Below are 17175 nucleotides of genomic sequence, written 5' to 3' on the forward strand. Positions count from 1 at the left end.
TAAACAAGATAAATCAGAAACAGAGAAATGAAAAATAATGCAAAACCCTAAAAAAGAAAAGAAAAACAAAACTTAAATACAAAGAGATAGATGGTAAGAACTCAACATTTAAGTTTCCTAGATTTGCCAGCAACAATGGTGGCTGAACAAGGAGGAAGATGACTAGTAGAGTAAAAAATAAAAAGGTGATAATGAAAAAGTAAAAGAAGAGGGAAGACGGAGAAAACAAGGTCAAAACGTGTTCTAAATGTTAAAAGGGTATTTTCGTCCAGTTTTGACTAACAAGACCTCTTTTGTTCCCCCTTTGTTAATTTTTGAAAAGCATGACACTTATAAAAGCATGGCTGTGTTGATTTCAATTCCCTATTGGAAATTATAGAGCTAATGGACTCCAAAGAGGCCTTTTTTATGCTGACGACGGTCCTACTTGTGTGAAATTGTTTTTCTTTGAGAATTTCAGTCTCTTGCTGTCTTGCACTTATGGATCTTGTTGGTTTCTATTTGTGTGAAGGAAACCCATCTTCCTTTCTGGGTTGACGAGCATTAGAAGTCCAAGACTCAAGATTTGAGGTTTTGCAAGAACAAACGTGCGATCACCATATAAAAACTCATATGTAGTCTGTGTCTTTTCTAATGGGAAAAAGAAAAGAAGACAATATGAATGCATTTATTTTTCTTTGAGAATTGTAGTCTCTTGCACTTCTCAAAGACCCTTTTCTGGGTCTTGGTGGTTTCTTTTTGGGTGAGAAAACCCAGCTTCCTTTCTTTGTTTACTAACGTTAGATGTCAAGATTTGAGGTTTTCCAGCACCAAAATTGAATAACTCTTCTGGGTTTTAGTCAGTTTACTGTGATACGATGGATAATGCTGATCTTTATCGAGTAGGAAGTTTGCGTAGGAATGGGTCTTCAATATGGAGAAATACTAGTGTAGATGATGTCTTCTCAATATCTTCTCGTGAGGAAAATGATGAAGAAGCTCTGAAATGGGCTGCTCTAGAGAGACTACCAACGTACAATCGTATAAGGAAAGGGATATTAGAAGGAGTGGGAGGAGAGAGAAAGGAAGTTGAAATTGAGAGTCTTGGATTTCATGAGAAAAAGTTGTTGTTGGAGAGATTGGTTAGAGTTGCAGAGGAGGACAATGAGAAATTCTTGTTGAAGCTCAAGAATCGAATGGAAAGGTAAGCTCCTCTGTTTCTGTTTTCTTTGTTTGATTCTTTCTGTTAGTCTTGTTTGAGTTTCTTTAGTTTTGTATCCTTACGTTCTTTGTTCACTTAGGGTCATTTTTTTTTTACTTATTTTGGTTAGTCAGGTTTGAGTTTCTTTTATTCTGTTCTTTGATTTTGTTTTAGAGTTGGAATCGATAGTCCAACGATCGAAGTCCGGTTCGAGCATTTGAATATTGGAGCAGAAGCATATGTTGGTAGCAGAGCTTTACCAACAATCCTCAATTTCACTTTTAATATTATAGAGGTAATTCACATATACAAATAATCGGATAAAAAAGCAGGAAAACACAGATTTAGGCCCTGGTCATTTTGATTCAAAATTACACATAAATTTGAGTCCAATAATCAGTGTTGGACTCTCAGTCAATTCTCAAAATTCAAAACAAACAAGGGTGTTTGTAATCTGTTCCGTATTCGTAAAATGTTCTGATTTGGAAATTTCTCTTACATGTTTAAAAGGAGTTCTTGAACTATCTCCATATTCTTCCAAGTCGAAAGCAACCAGTGTCAATCCTTCATGATGTTAGTGGGATCATCAAGCCTGCCAGGTAAGAGGTTTTGATTGAATCATGAATTGGGTGTAACCTCATTTATGGTGTTCTTTGTTCTATAGATCCTAGACCCCAAAGAACTTTGATTTGCTTGTAAATTTTGCAGAATGACTTTGCTTTTAGGCCCTCCTGGCTGTGGGAAAACCACTTTTCTGTTAGCTCTGGCAGGAAAGCTTGATCCAGAACTAAAGGTAGGAACCAAAGATTTTGTTTTTTTAACTGACCCTTTGGTGATTTCTCACTGTTATTTGGAATTCCACTTTACATGGTTACTTTTCTCTACAATAACAGATGTCTGGCAGAATAACATACAATGGTCATGATATGGATGAGTTTGTTCCCCGGAGGACCTCTGCTTATATTAGTCAGAATGATCTCCACATTGGGGAGATGACAGTGAGAGAAACCTTGGCTTTCTCTGCAAGATGCCAAGGAGTTGGAACCCGTTACGGTGTGTTAAAATGAAAGGTTTCGGTTAACAGAACATAGTTGAGGAAGTTTGTGGAGTTCAACTGATAGTTTCTTTTTCACAATATTTTACAGAGATGTTGACAGAGCTGTCTAGAAGAGAGAAGGCTGCAAATATTAAGCCCGATCCTGATATTGATGTCTACATGAAGGTATTTATAAATAATTCCTTTTGTGAGAGCCGTGTTTATTTCCTTTTTAAGGTGTATAGAATTAGACCCAGTTGTCCATTTACATTATAAAAAAAGTTACTCGATAGCCTTCTCTTCGCAGTATGAATTACCTCCTTTCCTTGCTTTAATCTGACCATTTTATATCCCATGAGCTTTGCTCAATGCACAGGTTCATGTGTTTGATTTTTATTTTCTTCATGAATTTTCGTAGCCGATTCCTACTCCTGTTTTGATTTTTCTGAATAAATTATCGTATTAGATGTTGTGCCTGATTTTGTTTTATTGGTAAAATATACTTATTATTTTTAATGGTTGAGAGTCTACGCAGAAAGTGTCATGGGCCTTTTCCAATATGATGTTCTTCATAGAAAGTTAATCAATAGTTGAATTATTGAAGACTGAGATTATCAGTATTCTCTTTTATTAGATTTTTTTTTTTTTCATTTGCTCTCTTCCAGGTTTCATCACTGGAAGGGCAGCAGGAAAGTCTAGTTACAGACTACATTCTGAAGGTATGGGCTGTAGTAGAAGCATATTAACTTATTAAGTCCCCAAAGTTGATGTTATAAATGATATTCAGAAGCACAGAGTTAAATTTGTCTGTTTTTATTTCTTCTTCCTCTTAAAACTGCAGATTTTAGGTCTGGAAATTTGTGCTGATACCATGGTAGGTGATCAAATGGTGAGAGGTATCTCTGGAGGACAAAGAAAGCGTGTTACAACAGGTAAAAATAAAATAATTAAGAAAAGGAACTGATGATGTACTACTCTTAGAATTGAGATTGGTCATTTATTATTGTAGTAGTATGAGTTGATAACGGATTGATATGATTCCAAATGGCATAGGTGAGATGCTTGTTGGCCCTGCAAAGGCGCTGTTCATGGATGAGATTTCCACTGGTCTGGACAGCTCCACGACATATCAGATCATCAATTCCCTCAGGCAGTCCATTCACATTCTCGGTGGGACGGCAGTCATCGCTCTGCTTCAGCCAGCCCCAGAGACTTACGACCTCTTCGACGACATCATTCTTCTTTCGGACAGGCAGATTGTTTATCAGGGTCCCCGTGAACATGTGCTTGAGTTCTTCGAATCCATGGGTTTTAAATGTCCTGAGAGGAAAGGCATTGCTGACTTCTTGCAGGAAGTAAGTTGCACATGTGAAACAACCAATTACTCCAAAAGCTTAAGCTGTTAGAGTTGGTGTTATTTAATCATTTATACTTCAACAGTCCTCCTCACGTGTGGCCCCACCTTTTCTGGGCTGGCCGTACACGTGGAAATTTATCAAGGGGTTGTTGGGTTTTGAACTCAAAACCTGCCATGACGAAATAGCTCTGGTACCAAGTGAAACAACCAATTACTCCAAAAGCTTAAGCTGTTAGAGTTGGTGTTATTTAATCATTTATAGTCATAGTTTTAAAACTCTCCCATGTCATTGTGGACTCCCCCGAGTCGACTCCCTTTAACCTTGGCCGCGTTCCGCGTTTTGCTGCCGCCGTGTTCCGCATTTTGCCCTACAGAGTCCATAAAAATTCCTTTGACTGTCCTGAATTATGACTGCTTCAATCGAATACTCAGCTGCATCAATCTGTTAGATTTTTCTTCGCCCGCGTTCTGCGTTGCATCCGCATTTTTGAACACTGATTTATACTTCTACAGCACAGACTGACTCACGTAGGCCACGTTTGGATACCTACAAGATTTAGATTTGGATTTCTCAAATTTGCGGTTGAGATTTGGAACTGGATCAGATCCATAGATTTCCAAATCAGCTACAACAGTGAAAAAAAACGGATTTTCAAATCTGTTCTGCAAGACATTATTTGGAAATCAATATTTGTGGCAATTACCTTCACCCTCGCTGCTCCTCGACCTTGCTGCTATGCTGCAGCAAGACGTCCCTCCCTCCCTCCCTCCCTGTCTCTTACAACATCAGCATGAGTATGATTGAAGTATTTTGTATCCAAAACTCAAATCCAAATCCAAATACAAAAGCACGAGGTATTCAAACGTGGCCTTATTCTGTCATAAGGGCAGATTCTATTTTCTTCACTTATAGAATCACTCATCGAGCAAATAAACATTCATTTCTTGATACCATGGTTTATTTGGAAAAAGTATAGTGAATCCAATTCTAAATTCTTTTTTGTTTCCTCAGGTAACATCAAAAAAAGATCAGCAGCAATACTGGGCATATAAAGATGAGCCATATACTTTCATTTCTGTCAGTGAATTTGCAGATGCATTCCAATCATTCCACATTGGTGATAAATTGGCAAATGAGCTTGGCACTCCGTTTGACAAGAGAAAAAGTCATCCTGCTGCTTTAACCACTTCTGAATATGGAATTAGTAAGAAGGAATTGTTGAAGGCTTGCTTCTCAAGGGAGTGGTTGTTGATGAAGAGAAACTCTTTTGTCTACATCTTCAAAATGGTGCAAGTGAGTAATGTTGGAAACCATAATGCACCTCTTAAATTCTGAAATTCCAAACCTTATATTTTGTTTTCCTTCTGCTTTTAGCTTTTAATCATTGCGTCCATCACGATGACGGTCTTCCTGAGAACTAAGATGCATCGGGACTCATTGAATGATGGTGGAGTTTTTTTGGGTGCTTTGTTTTTTGCACTAGTCACTATTATGTTTAACGGATTTGCGGAGCTTGCCATGACCATTGCCAAGCTTCCTGTTTTTTACAAGCATAGAGACCTCCTTTTTTATCCTTCGTGGGCATATGCATTACCTGCATGGATCCTCAAGATTCCCATATCTTGTTCAGAAGTTGCTCTCTGGGTCGGCATGACTTATTATGTCATTGGATTCGATCCAAATGTTGGAAGGTGAGACTTGAATGAAGTTGCCATCTAACTTCTTTAATGGTTGTGATGAAAATATCTCTCCTAATGGATCCTCATCAATAACTGAAATTGTTCTTGTTGCAGGATGTTTAAACAATATCTGTTACTTTTATTGAATAGCCAGATGGCCTCCGCACTGTTCCGACTCATGGCTGCACTTGGTCGAAACATGATCGTTGCAAACACATTTGGGTCGTTTGCACTTCTTGTTATTATGACTCTTGGAGGATTCATCATATCCCGAGGTACAATACATGTATTGAAAGAGTTATTTTCAACTGAAGGCTGAAATTTCAGTTTCTGGTTCAAATTTCTTAATATCTAAGATTGCATACATTTTAATTACATCCATGAAACATGAGTGGTTTGGATGTTGGTGGATATTTTAATGGCTAACCTTGCTTCTTCTTTTTTTTCTGCAGATAATATTAAGAAATGGTGGATCTGGGGTTATTGGATCTCGCCATTGATGTATGCGCAGAATGCAATTACTACGAATGAATTTCTTGGGAGAAGTTGGAGACATGTGAGAATCTTTGTTTTCAAACCAAAAAAATGTTCTCTATATCTTTGAAAAGAGGAATTATTCATGATTAATTTTCGGTCTTTGCTACAGGTTGTTTCTGGTTCAACGGAGTCCTTGGGAATCAGAATCTTGAAGACTCGTGGAATCTTTACCAATTCATACTGGTATTGGATTGGTGTGGGTGCATTGGTTGGATATGTATTTTTATTCAACGGCCTCTTCACCATGGCACTTGCTTATCTCAACCGTGAGTCCATTCATTTCAAATGCACAACATCAAAATTCTCAATACTCATTAACTAATTGTGGGGAAAATGTCTGCAGCACTGAGGAAAGGTCACGCCATTTTATCTGAAGAGTCCTTGAAGGAAAAGAAATCAAACAGTAGTGGAAATGCTGAAGTTATTGAACTATCGTCTAGAGGAAGAAGCTCTGCCATATCCAGTGGTAAGCTCAGAGGGTTCTCTATATGCCTTTTTTTATTGCATGGAGGTCCTCTAAATAATCGAGTATAATTGCAACAGGTGATGAAACTAGGAGGGTAGAAGTCACCAGTGATAGCAATAGGAACAAGAAGAAGGGGATGGTTCTTCCATTTGAACCTCTTTCCATCACCTTTGATAATATAAGATACTCTGTAGACATGCCACAGGTAACCCTTGAGTCCTAGATAAATTATAAATTCATGTATGGGACCAGGAGTAAGATTCCGTATGAAACTGAATTTATATGTTGACCCTATAGGAAATGAAAGCTCAAGGTGTTCCAGAAGACCGATTAGAACTTCTGAAGGGCCTAAATGGATCTTTCAGGCCTGGAGTTCTTACAGCACTGATGGGCGTCAGTGGTGCTGGCAAGACCACTCTGATGGATGTGTTAGCCGGAAGGAAAACCGATGGATATATAGAGGGGAACATCAGCATATCTGGCTATCCCAAGAAGCAAGAAACATTTGCTCGTATATGCGGATATTGTGAGCAGAATGACATCCACTCTCCCCATGTTACCATATATGAGGCCCTTCTCTACTCTGCATGGCTTCGATTGCCCACTGAAGTTGATACTGCCACACGGGAGGTTGGTGGAATATATCTTAATATGTTTTGTGTACTCCTTTCTGTGAGTTTTCAACTGACTAGTAAAAATGTTGGCTGTAGATGTTTGTGGAAGAGGTCATGGAGCTTGTAGAGCTGACGTCATTGAGAGAAGCTCTGGTTGGGTTGCCTGGTGTGAATGGGCTGTCCACTGAACAACGCAAGAGGCTGACTATTGCTGTTGAGTTGGTCGCAAATCCTTCTATAATATTCATGGATGAGCCTACCTCTGGACTAGATGCGAGGGCGGCGGCAATTGTGATGAGAACTGTGAGGAACACTGTGGACACCGGAAGAACTGTTGTGTGCACAATTCACCAGCCCAGCATCGACATATTTGAAGCCTTTGATGAGGTGAGGAATGGCTGAAATGACTAAATTCTGATTTCTTTTGTGTTTAATCAGTTAATGAACTTGATCTTTATGTCTGTTCTGCTTTGGTTGCAGCTTATTCTTTTAAAACGAGGGGGAGAAGAAATATATGTAGGCCCATTGGGCTACAATTCTTGCCATCTCATCAGGTACTTTGAGGTGAGTACAAAGAACAAGAAGAAACCAGGACCATTTGAAAAATAAAAATCACCATAATAGAGGTACTGATAGAGTCGGGTTTTATTTTATCAAGGGAATTAGTGGAGTTGCTAAGATTAAAGACGGTTATAATCCTGCTACGTGGATGCTGGAGGTGACTACCGTGACGCAAGAAGAGATTCTGGGGGTTAATTTTGCTGATATATACAAAAATTCAGATATTTTCCGGTGGGTTTACTTCTCATGGCCATATTTGAATACAAGCATTTGATTCTCTAGTCTTTGCTTACCTTTGGAAAGTTTTACAGGAGAAACAAAACTCTGATTAATGAACTGAGTTCACCTCGTCCTGGCTCGAAAGATCTGTACTTCCACACTAAGTATTCGCAGCCCTTCATCATACAGTGTGTAGCTTGCCTATGGAAACAGCACAAGTCATACTGGAGGAATCCACCGTACACTGCTGTGCGATTTCTCTTCACAACCTTCATTGCCTTGATGTTTGGGACGATATTCTGGGATCTTGGTTCCAAAACGTATGCTATTAGTTATCCATTTTTATTTCTTTGTTTCACACAATTCGTGGTCTAGATCAACATTTCCGTTTTGGATCATTAGCTAACTAGATCATATTGATATAATGGCGGAAATCAAATCACAGGAGTAGGCAACAGGATCTATTCAACGCAATGGGCTCCATGTATGTTGCAGTACTGTTTATCGGAATACAAAATGCCTCATCCGTCCAGCCAGTAGTGGCAGTTGAACGAACAGTTTTCTACAGAGAGAGAGCTGCTGGAATGTATTCTGCTTTACCATATGCATTTGCACAGGTAGGCATATCATGTAAAATTATTTTCTATGAGACTTTCATATTTCATACTGTTACCTTTTGCTGTTTTATCTGTTTATAAGCATGCTGATTTTACATAGTGAATTCCCTTCTTAATTCTTGTTATTTCACTGCAATTTCAGCTTGTGATCGAGGTTCCATATATCTTGCTTCAGACTCTGACATACGGGATCATTGTCTATGCTATGATTGCATTTGAATGGACAGCTGCCAAGTTCTTTTGGTATCTATTCTTCATGTTCTTCACATTTCTCTACTTCACGTATTATGGCATGATGTCAATTGGCTTGACCCCGAATCAAGACATTTCTGCTATTTTTTCATCTGCATTTTACGCGTTATGGAATCTATTTGGAGGCTTTCTAATTCCCCGACCTGTAAGTTCTAACTCAACTCTCTCTGTCTCTCTGTATATACACTTCTCTTGATTAAACTGACGCTGACAGCTTTTTGGATTTTGGTTAACAGAGAATTCCAATATGGTGGAGATGGTATTATTGGGCTTGCCCTGTTGCTTGGACCTTGTATGGACTAGTTGCTTCGCAGTTCGGAGACATAACTGATGTAATGGAGACGAAAGAACAAGTGGACCACTTTGTGATGGATTATTTTGGATTCAAACATGAATCTGTGGGATGGATATCTGCTGGGGTCATTGGATTTACTGTGCTCTTTGCGTCTGTTTTTGCCTTATCGATCAAGATGTTGAACTTCCAGAGAAGATGAGAATGCTGCAAACCATTTGTATGTATTTGCTCTTTGCATTATCTTCTGCTCTGAGAGTTGCTGATGAAATCTATCATTCCCTAGTCGTGATGAGCCCGAGTCGTTCTAATCAGCCAGTAAGGGGTTTTTGCTCTTATACAGGGTTTTTATTTGGTATTTTCTGTTTTTGACTGTTTATGCTTGATAATTGGTTGTATTGCATCAGAAATTAGTGTACAGTTTTTCGTGTTTACTAAGTCGAATCATATCTTAAAATGTAGTACTCGAGTTTCCTTTATGTTTCATCTCTTTTCCATGTATTGTTATTCTATTGTACCATAGAATTAGTTTTGGTCTTCTTTTTCCTTCATGAAAAAAATATTTATTTATGTTATATTTATGGCTGGATTTCAATCCCATGTGGACTCCTATGGCCCCTTATGATTACAATGTGAGGGCTGCTGAAGGTTTTGAACTATGATAAAACTTTATGATCTTCGCATAGTGGAAGCTCAACCTGTGGATGTAGGCACCGTTGCCAAACCATGTAATTTTTTTGTGTTTTATTGTTTTCGTTTGGTTTTCTCCGTTTATTTTTTATTTTCATCGTACCCTGCACTTTTCAAGAAGTTGTGGAAGGTAAAGACAGTGGTCTATTGGTGATGACCATGGGTGGGGAGATGAAATCTCTTCACCAAACTCTGACTCAGGAACTTGTCAAGTCAACCAAGGGAAAGCATGTTGTTGATGATGAGATCCAGACAAGGGCACATAGGTGCTGGGAGGATGTCAAGGTCGGTGATTGTGGGACGACCTGCGCTCAGGGAACAAACCGTCAGGAGACTCAAAGTTTGGACTCCGGGGGACCCTCTGACACTCAAGTCAGATCACATCTCAACATTAGAATCCGAGCTGAAAAAGGACCAAAAATTCGGTGGGATTCTGAGAGATTAGATGGGGTTTAGAGTCCTTTTTATATATGGAGAGTTCTAGGCGATTTAGAAAACTTATAGTACAGTTCTAGGCGAGTTCTTGATGATTTATACAATGCAAAAATGGCTGATTTAGAAGAGAAATTCCCATGCATCAGCTAGAGGTATTCAAGGCTCAAGGGAAGAAGGATTATGTCTACAAGCTAGCGAAATCAATTTATGGCCTAAAACATTCTCCTAAGGAGTCGTAGAAGCTATAAGATGTCTTTATGGTGGGACAGAACTGTACTATAAGTGAGTGTGATATATCTGTTCAGTTCAGAAAGCTTCTTGACAGTACTTGTCTATTTTCTTTTATTTTTTTTATGATATGCATATTGCAACAAAAAGTACATCTGAAATCAACAAGTTAGAAAGCTCAGGTTAGCATATAAAATTTGATGTGAAAGATATGGGTGTTGCACATAAGATTTCTACAATCCTTGCAAACTACAAGGTTATAGATGAGAAGAATAGGGAAGAAGCTGAGATTTTAGTCTTCAATTTTCTCTATTCCACAAGACAACAAAAGAGAATTCTAGTAGAAATTTCAGCTCAAGCTAAAAATCTCCCACCAAAATTGATTTGGAAATAGAATGTAGGGATTTTTGTAGCAAGTTTCTTTCACCTTTTGAGGGAAAGTTTGCCCTTGGCACGGTTCATTCAAAGAAGAAGGAGAAGAGAGCTCGAGGAGCAAGCTTCACTTACTGATCAAGTTTTCTTGATTTCTATGAAGCACATCTTCCTTTATTAAGCTACATAAAGATGGTTTAGACATATGAATGAAAGAAACCTTATTTTGAAAATCGTCCGATGAAAGTTTGTTATTAAATTTGTTCGTCATGTTTGTGTTGCAAGATGATGATTTTACAATGAGGCTTGTTTTGGTAACTCCACCACCCAAAGAACACCTGCTTTACTTTCTATTGAAGATGCAATGTCTGGTTCCGTTCTCACATGCTTTTTAGGTCCACAATACCTTATGAAGCTCTAGAAAACAGAAATGCTAACCTGTGGAATCGTTACCAGGGTAGGAAACGAATTCGGGAAACAAAACGTGAAACAGAAACGGGAAACACGTGAAAAAAAAATACTGTTATAAACCCGAACGGTTCGTAACTTGATTGATCTTCTTAGAGGGAAGATCAGCCTCTTGACCCACTTCGAGGGAAGGGTCGTTCCACCTCTGTGTACAAAGACACGTATTGGAATAAGTTTCTTCGTTAATTTGAAAATAGCTGATTACAATTTATTTATATCATTAACAAACAAGAGACCTAATCTTATAAAGCATTTAAAAATATAACCACTAGCCCTTATCCAAAGAGTCCTACTAAATCTAAAAACTAACCCAAATATCTAATCCTATGTACGTAACAAATACAGGGGAAACGAGAAACGAGAAACAATAGAAAATCATACGAGAAATGTCTTAGGAAATGATGTGTTTTTTCCAAAATGATTTTCGCAAGTTCCACACATGTTTCCTACACGTTTCATATGCATTTTCTATGAGTGTTGCATACGTTTATCACTCGTTTACACATTATTACATAAGTTTTCCATATGTTCCCATGTGTTTCAGAAACATTTTTCCAATTTTGTATCATATTTTGGAAACGTTTCCGAAACGTGTTTCCCTCATTTTAGGGGAAACGAGTTTCCCAACCTCGAGAAACACGTTTTAGGGGAAACGGGTTTCCCACCCACCCAAGGGAAACACAACTATGATTTGGATTATGCAGTTGTGATTGAATTTGTATTTGTCAACATGCAAACCGTGAGCTTCTAGTGTGGATGTTTATGATCAGTTTAAGAACTTTTGGAAGGTTGCTGATATGTTTGAGCAGGGAATTAGTGCCTTTCAAGTGTATGTTGATTAGCCCCTACCAAAACCCTTACCCTGCAAGGCACATTGCATCACAAAGAGACAAAGGGGATGGAATGATCATTCAACCGGTAGTAAAATGAATAGATTAACACCTATTCTCGAGCCAATAGTATGGGTGATTATTCGTCTTTTGAAATTAGGATATCATGGCAGAGCTAGTTGATTCCTTGGATTGGCAAGGCAAAAGTGGACCCAACAGATGAAATGTGGTAGAGTGATTCTCAACACAGATCGGCGAGACCAGAACTCACCTTTAAAAGGTAGCAGGTAAGGGGTGGGTGCTTGAGGGCACATTGCATATCTTTCTTCTCTTTTCAAAGATCGGGGCTGATGGGCCCTTGCTGGCTCTGATACCACTTGTTTGGACCCAGGTAGAACTCACCCTTCGCTGTTAAAGGGAGTGTGCCCATCTTTAAATGCCCTTCCATATCAGTTGCTTTTTCCAATTTGGGATCTCTTCTTCTGTGTGGAACCCCCAATAATTTCCTTTGTTCGGGATATAATAACAAACACTTTTCGAGTTAATAGGGGTGATCACTCAACTTTGGGGCGGAGCCAACCGGGCCCCTGCCATCTTAGAAGAAACCTCCCATGGTCTTGATGCCATATCTTTCAAAGCCAGGTCCCTGCCAATTTAGAAGTAACCTTCCATGGTCTTGATGCCATATCTTTCAATGCCGGATCAACCTTCATCAGGAGCCCTGTCCCTGCCATTTTTTAAGAAACCTTCCATGGTCTTGATGCCATATCTTTCAATGCTGGGCCAACCTTCATCAGGAGAGCTGCTTCTCTCCATGTAAGTAGAAAATTGGGAACTCATTTCCATGATCTGCAAGTCTCTGTCAAATTTATGTTCCAATCATTCAGACTAAACATTGCCCGATCGATTGAGTGGATTTTTATCCAACTGGGCATTGTTTATGTCCAACCAGGGAATTTCCAATCACTTTCAGGTGAAGATGATTGAGCTAAAGCTTACCTGACTTGGTTAGCTGGAGTGTAAGGATATATAGACAGAAGGGCAAGGTAGTTAGCTGGGAAGAAAGGTGATAGATGATGAGGTAGAAGAGAGATAAGACTATTGTGACTACAATTTCTCCCTTGGAGGCAGAGATTAAACATTTGAGATGAGCAAGGAATTGACATGCACAGTTTTAAAAATACATGCAATGAGTGCCTTATTATGGCTGATTCTTTTATCACATTCTGGCATTTATGGGATCAGGTCGAGCATAGTTCACGACAAAATACCCTTTGTTTAGGGAGATGATAGATTTGCACCCGTTATAAGGTGAATTGTGGCAGACTTTTAACGCTTTTTGACGTCAAATCACATTAAAATGGGTGCGAATTATCTTACAACGGGTGCGAATTTATCATCACCCTTTGTTCAAGTGTGTGAACAAAAAATTTATATTTTCAGCTCATATAGGTACTTCAAGGGTTTTCGTTACTGACGGTGGGTTATTCTTTGAGAATGCAAACAGCCGACGCTGGCCTTTTATGTGTGCTAAATCATAGAACTTCTTCACTAGGTCAAGATTTGTACCTTCTAGAAGTTGGTTACCATTTAGGTCTAGAAGCCTTATTGCTTTCCCAAGAAGGAACTTTTTGACAATATATGGACCAGGACCACAATTTTTTTTTTTAATAGTTCACCATCTTTTTGACAATATATAGGTTACTCTAGTTAGGTTTGAACTTGTCCTGGGATCTAATATTAGTGTCCAATTTTCTTTTATAACTAGATCACTCTCCTTATCTTTTGAAATGGTGAAGTTTTTTAAATAAGAAAGAGCCACGGTGAAGGCAAGTCATACCTCCTACACATCCCACACCTCTTGTTGAAACACTATGATACACCTAAACATGTTAGAGTGTTTTAGCCTCCCTTTTTTTTCTCATATATCCAATAGATTTAATTCATCAAGCTTTGCTCTAATCCAATCAGCTAAGGGATCCAAATTTCTATCATGACCCTCAAAGAAGGCACTTCGACCTCTATTTGTAAAACCGCTTCCATGCCATAGATCCTAGAGAAAATAGTAGCTCTCGTGGATGTCCGTACCAAAATATGATGATCCCAAAGTGCAGAGGAGAGCGTTTTTGACTGATTCTTTCTTTGCTGGCAACTTGGTGTGGTGGTCAGGAATGTGATGACTTATTCTTGGCCTTAAACATTTCAAATGAAGAAACTATTTCCTTCTTACAATGAGAACCATTATTAGAGATCAACTCATGAGGTACACCGTATCTGCAATTGATGCTGGTGGGGAAGAACTAGGAAACGGTAGCTAGCGATAGAGTTGCAAATGAGGCTAAAACCTCCATATTTCATCTATTGCCACTCAAATGTATTCATGTCCAATATCAGATGACTTTGGAGAGATTTTCCTAACGACAGCTATTCTATATAAGAGTTTTTATATGGGACCCAACAGATGAATGGTAATTTGGATCATATTGAAAAGGTGACCCCACCACCTTTTATTTTTCTTTTAAAACATATAATTAATAATTTCTCTCACATGGGCACGGTGGAACGTAGAAAAGTATTTCTTTCCTTCTGTCTTTCTTTGTTAGCTTCTCGAATGCACCCAAAAACAGGATGCGTCACGAGGTTGGAAAATTCGTGGCAGTGTCTGATCGTGATTCGGGAAACCCCACTCTGATTCGCTGGACCTAAGATATTTATATAATTATTGCATCTGTCAAAATCAATTTGGATAGGCACTAATTTGCCACCTTATGCCTAAGCCACTTGTCTGGTGTCAGTGACATACCCGTAAGGTTGAAAGAACTCATCACGATGTTAAGTAGTTAACAAGGAGAAGAGCATTGGATTTGCCTGGAACTTACCTCGGAGGACAGTGGTCAAATGAAAATAATCAAAGGTTAAGATGTGACTAGATAGGGTTGTCTTTTTCTTTTCATTATTGAGAATTAGAAAACTCGGCTCAGAAGTGGGTTAAGTCGAGTTAACTCCAACAATTAAGAAAAACTCAAAGAATCGAATCAACTCCAAAGTGGGTCAAGTCGTGTTAACTCAACCTGGCATGGGTGATTTGATAAAAACTCGAGTCCACTTTATGTAGGGTGGGTTCCACTAAAAATCTACTTTTCACGGGAAAATCAAACTAGGAGTAGGACTTATTTCTAAAGTTGTTAGGTTTCCCGTTAACATTTACCATTTGCACGGAAGTCTCTGTCCGCGAATTTTCCGAATGCAAGTTATTTGTCACTGTTTGACCCTCCTCTTAAATCAGGAGGAAAAGTTTAGGGAAATGATATTCTCCTCCCCCCCCCCCCCCTCTACCCCTTTAACGGTTTCTGTGAGAATGATTCACTGCGCGAGGATAAATTCACCCACTTTAACATTTTTCTTTACCGTTAAAACTTAACGGATAACGTTAAAGGAGGGATTTTATCCATCAGAGGGGAAAATATCAGTCCCTGAAGTATAATAAAGAAACAGAATTCTATTTTCTTTCCATTCTAGTGTACATTCAAACAGTTTTGAGCTTGCATTTTTTGGGGTGAGAAAGAGATTTTGCCAGTTGGAAAATGGCATTCATACAAGAGTTTGTTTAGGGTTTCGCCTAGAGAAGCTAAAGAGCTAACTTTTTACAAGCAGTGTTTGTTTGGGATTTTGAGAAACTGATTCTGAGTCAAAAACTGATTCTTGGCAAAATTGGGCAGTTGGTTGGCAGCTGTAGAATGGATTTTGGACTCAAATGGATTCTACGTCCCAACATAAATACACACATCACTGATAAGTAGAATCAATGAGTCCAAAATCAATTTTACACAGCGAACCAAATGCCTTATTTTGCTAAGAATCAGTTCAGACTAAGTCCAAAACCGGCCGGGCCTTAAATCGCAACGGATGGGAAATCCTGAAAAAATGGTGAAAAAACATCCTACTCGAATTTTTTTTTCCTGTTTTAGGATATTTGCATGCTCTCCTCAGATCCACCCCATCAAGAGTCTCAATCATCCCCCATCTCTCACAAGTAACCCCACAAATAACCCATGGATTATTTTTCATAGTTGCCAAACATGCCCGAAAGTGCGTCAAACCCGTGGGGTTGAATCAGCTTAATTTCAATTAAAATCAATAAAAACACTTATTTAGTGATAAATTTTCATACTAATGACTAGCGATTACAGAAGACCAGGTCAGAGCAACTCCACACGGTCAATATCGCATTGGAGAGGGGTTTGAGCGGGAAAATGTAAGAGTTTGGTCAGGAAAATGTGACCCGAAGGGCGTTGAAAATTTGATCCAATTTTTTTGGCAGACTTAGACCTTTCATTATCTTAAGTGGGTTGAAATAATACCCAAACTAACCCAAATTTCCAGATGATAAAGGTTGAAATAATTCCCAACGATACAAATTTTCTATATTTATTTACATTAATTTGGTATTTTTTAAAAAAATAAAATTTAAGATACATTCAAAATCGGATGCCTAATGGTCCAAAACTCGCTTCAATCGGACAATCCTAGCATCCAATTGAATAAGTTTTTTTATCCCTAAATGTGGATATTTAGGAATTATTTATAGGCAGAGATTGATATTCAACAACCTAAAATACAATATTATTAGATATTAAGATTCTCCGGTCGGTAAAAGGTGAGGCTCATAATAAATGGAATACGGGAAATTTGCTCGAAAATTAGGCATTATTTCTGATAGTAGTTGCAGTTCGTTGAACATACGTATGGCGTCGTACAATTCAAAGGACTTGTTCTCCCTCTTCATCTTCCTCATCTTTCAAGTTGCAACGATGGTCATCAGCAGCAGTGGCGATGAAAAAACAGAAGGAAATAAGAGGGAGAAGAGACATGGCTCTATTCTTGTACATAGGCTTAGGGCAAAATAGTCTTTTTCCTATACGGCACCGTCCGTAGGTGAGAATAATTGAAAGTATATGTCACCCGTGATGTCATTTTTTGTCATTTTCCCATAGAATAATGGTATGGTGACCTGTTCAAATAGTCTCTTCACATTAATAACTAATTGCCTTTACGTTATTATTATTTTTTCTCTGTTTTTTTTTCTTAAAATGGCAAAACTACCCCTCTCTATGCCATGTGACGTGTAGGAATTTGTTCGGTTCTACTCCCGGTTAGGAAACGAATTTCCATAGCAGCGCTCTAATTTATAAGGTCCGAGATGCCCATGATCTTGAAGACCGAGTGGCCAAACCAGGGGCCCTACGGGATTCATTGTATGGGTCAATAATTGTCTGGGGTCTTGCACATATAATCTATTCTTTATTTAGAGCACGTTGGGCCGCCGTGAAATTTTTTTTTT

General features: G+C 38.6%; 1 protein-coding gene across 1 annotated transcript; it reads left to right on the top strand.

Moving 5' to 3' along the window:
- The first annotated feature begins 376 nt into the window (after positions 1-376).
- LOC143846948 (pleiotropic drug resistance protein 1-like) lies at positions 377-9312 on the top strand. The gene is made up of 24 exons (XM_077355571.1): positions 377-1183; positions 1355-1475; positions 1691-1779; positions 1889-1973; positions 2074-2233; positions 2326-2402; positions 2882-2935; positions 3058-3148; positions 3270-3571; positions 4586-4867; positions 4949-5265; positions 5368-5528; positions 5706-5809; positions 5900-6056; positions 6134-6256; positions 6334-6461; positions 6554-6886; positions 6967-7257; positions 7351-7434; positions 7529-7662; positions 7743-7970; positions 8096-8267; positions 8410-8664; positions 8756-9312. The coding sequence occupies exons 1-24, from the start codon at positions 858-860 to the stop codon at positions 9011-9013; spliced, it is 4332 nt and encodes a 1443-aa protein (XP_077211686.1). The 5' UTR covers positions 377-857; the 3' UTR covers positions 9014-9312.
- Positions 9313-17175: the final 7863 nt, after the last annotated feature.

Source organism: Tasmannia lanceolata, unplaced genomic scaffold (genome assembly GCF_043159265.1).
Source record: "Tasmannia lanceolata isolate RefF3 unplaced genomic scaffold, GAP_Taslan_0.1 ptg000015l, whole genome shotgun sequence".
Lineage (NCBI taxonomy): Eukaryota > Viridiplantae > Streptophyta > Magnoliopsida > Canellales > Winteraceae > Tasmannia > Tasmannia lanceolata.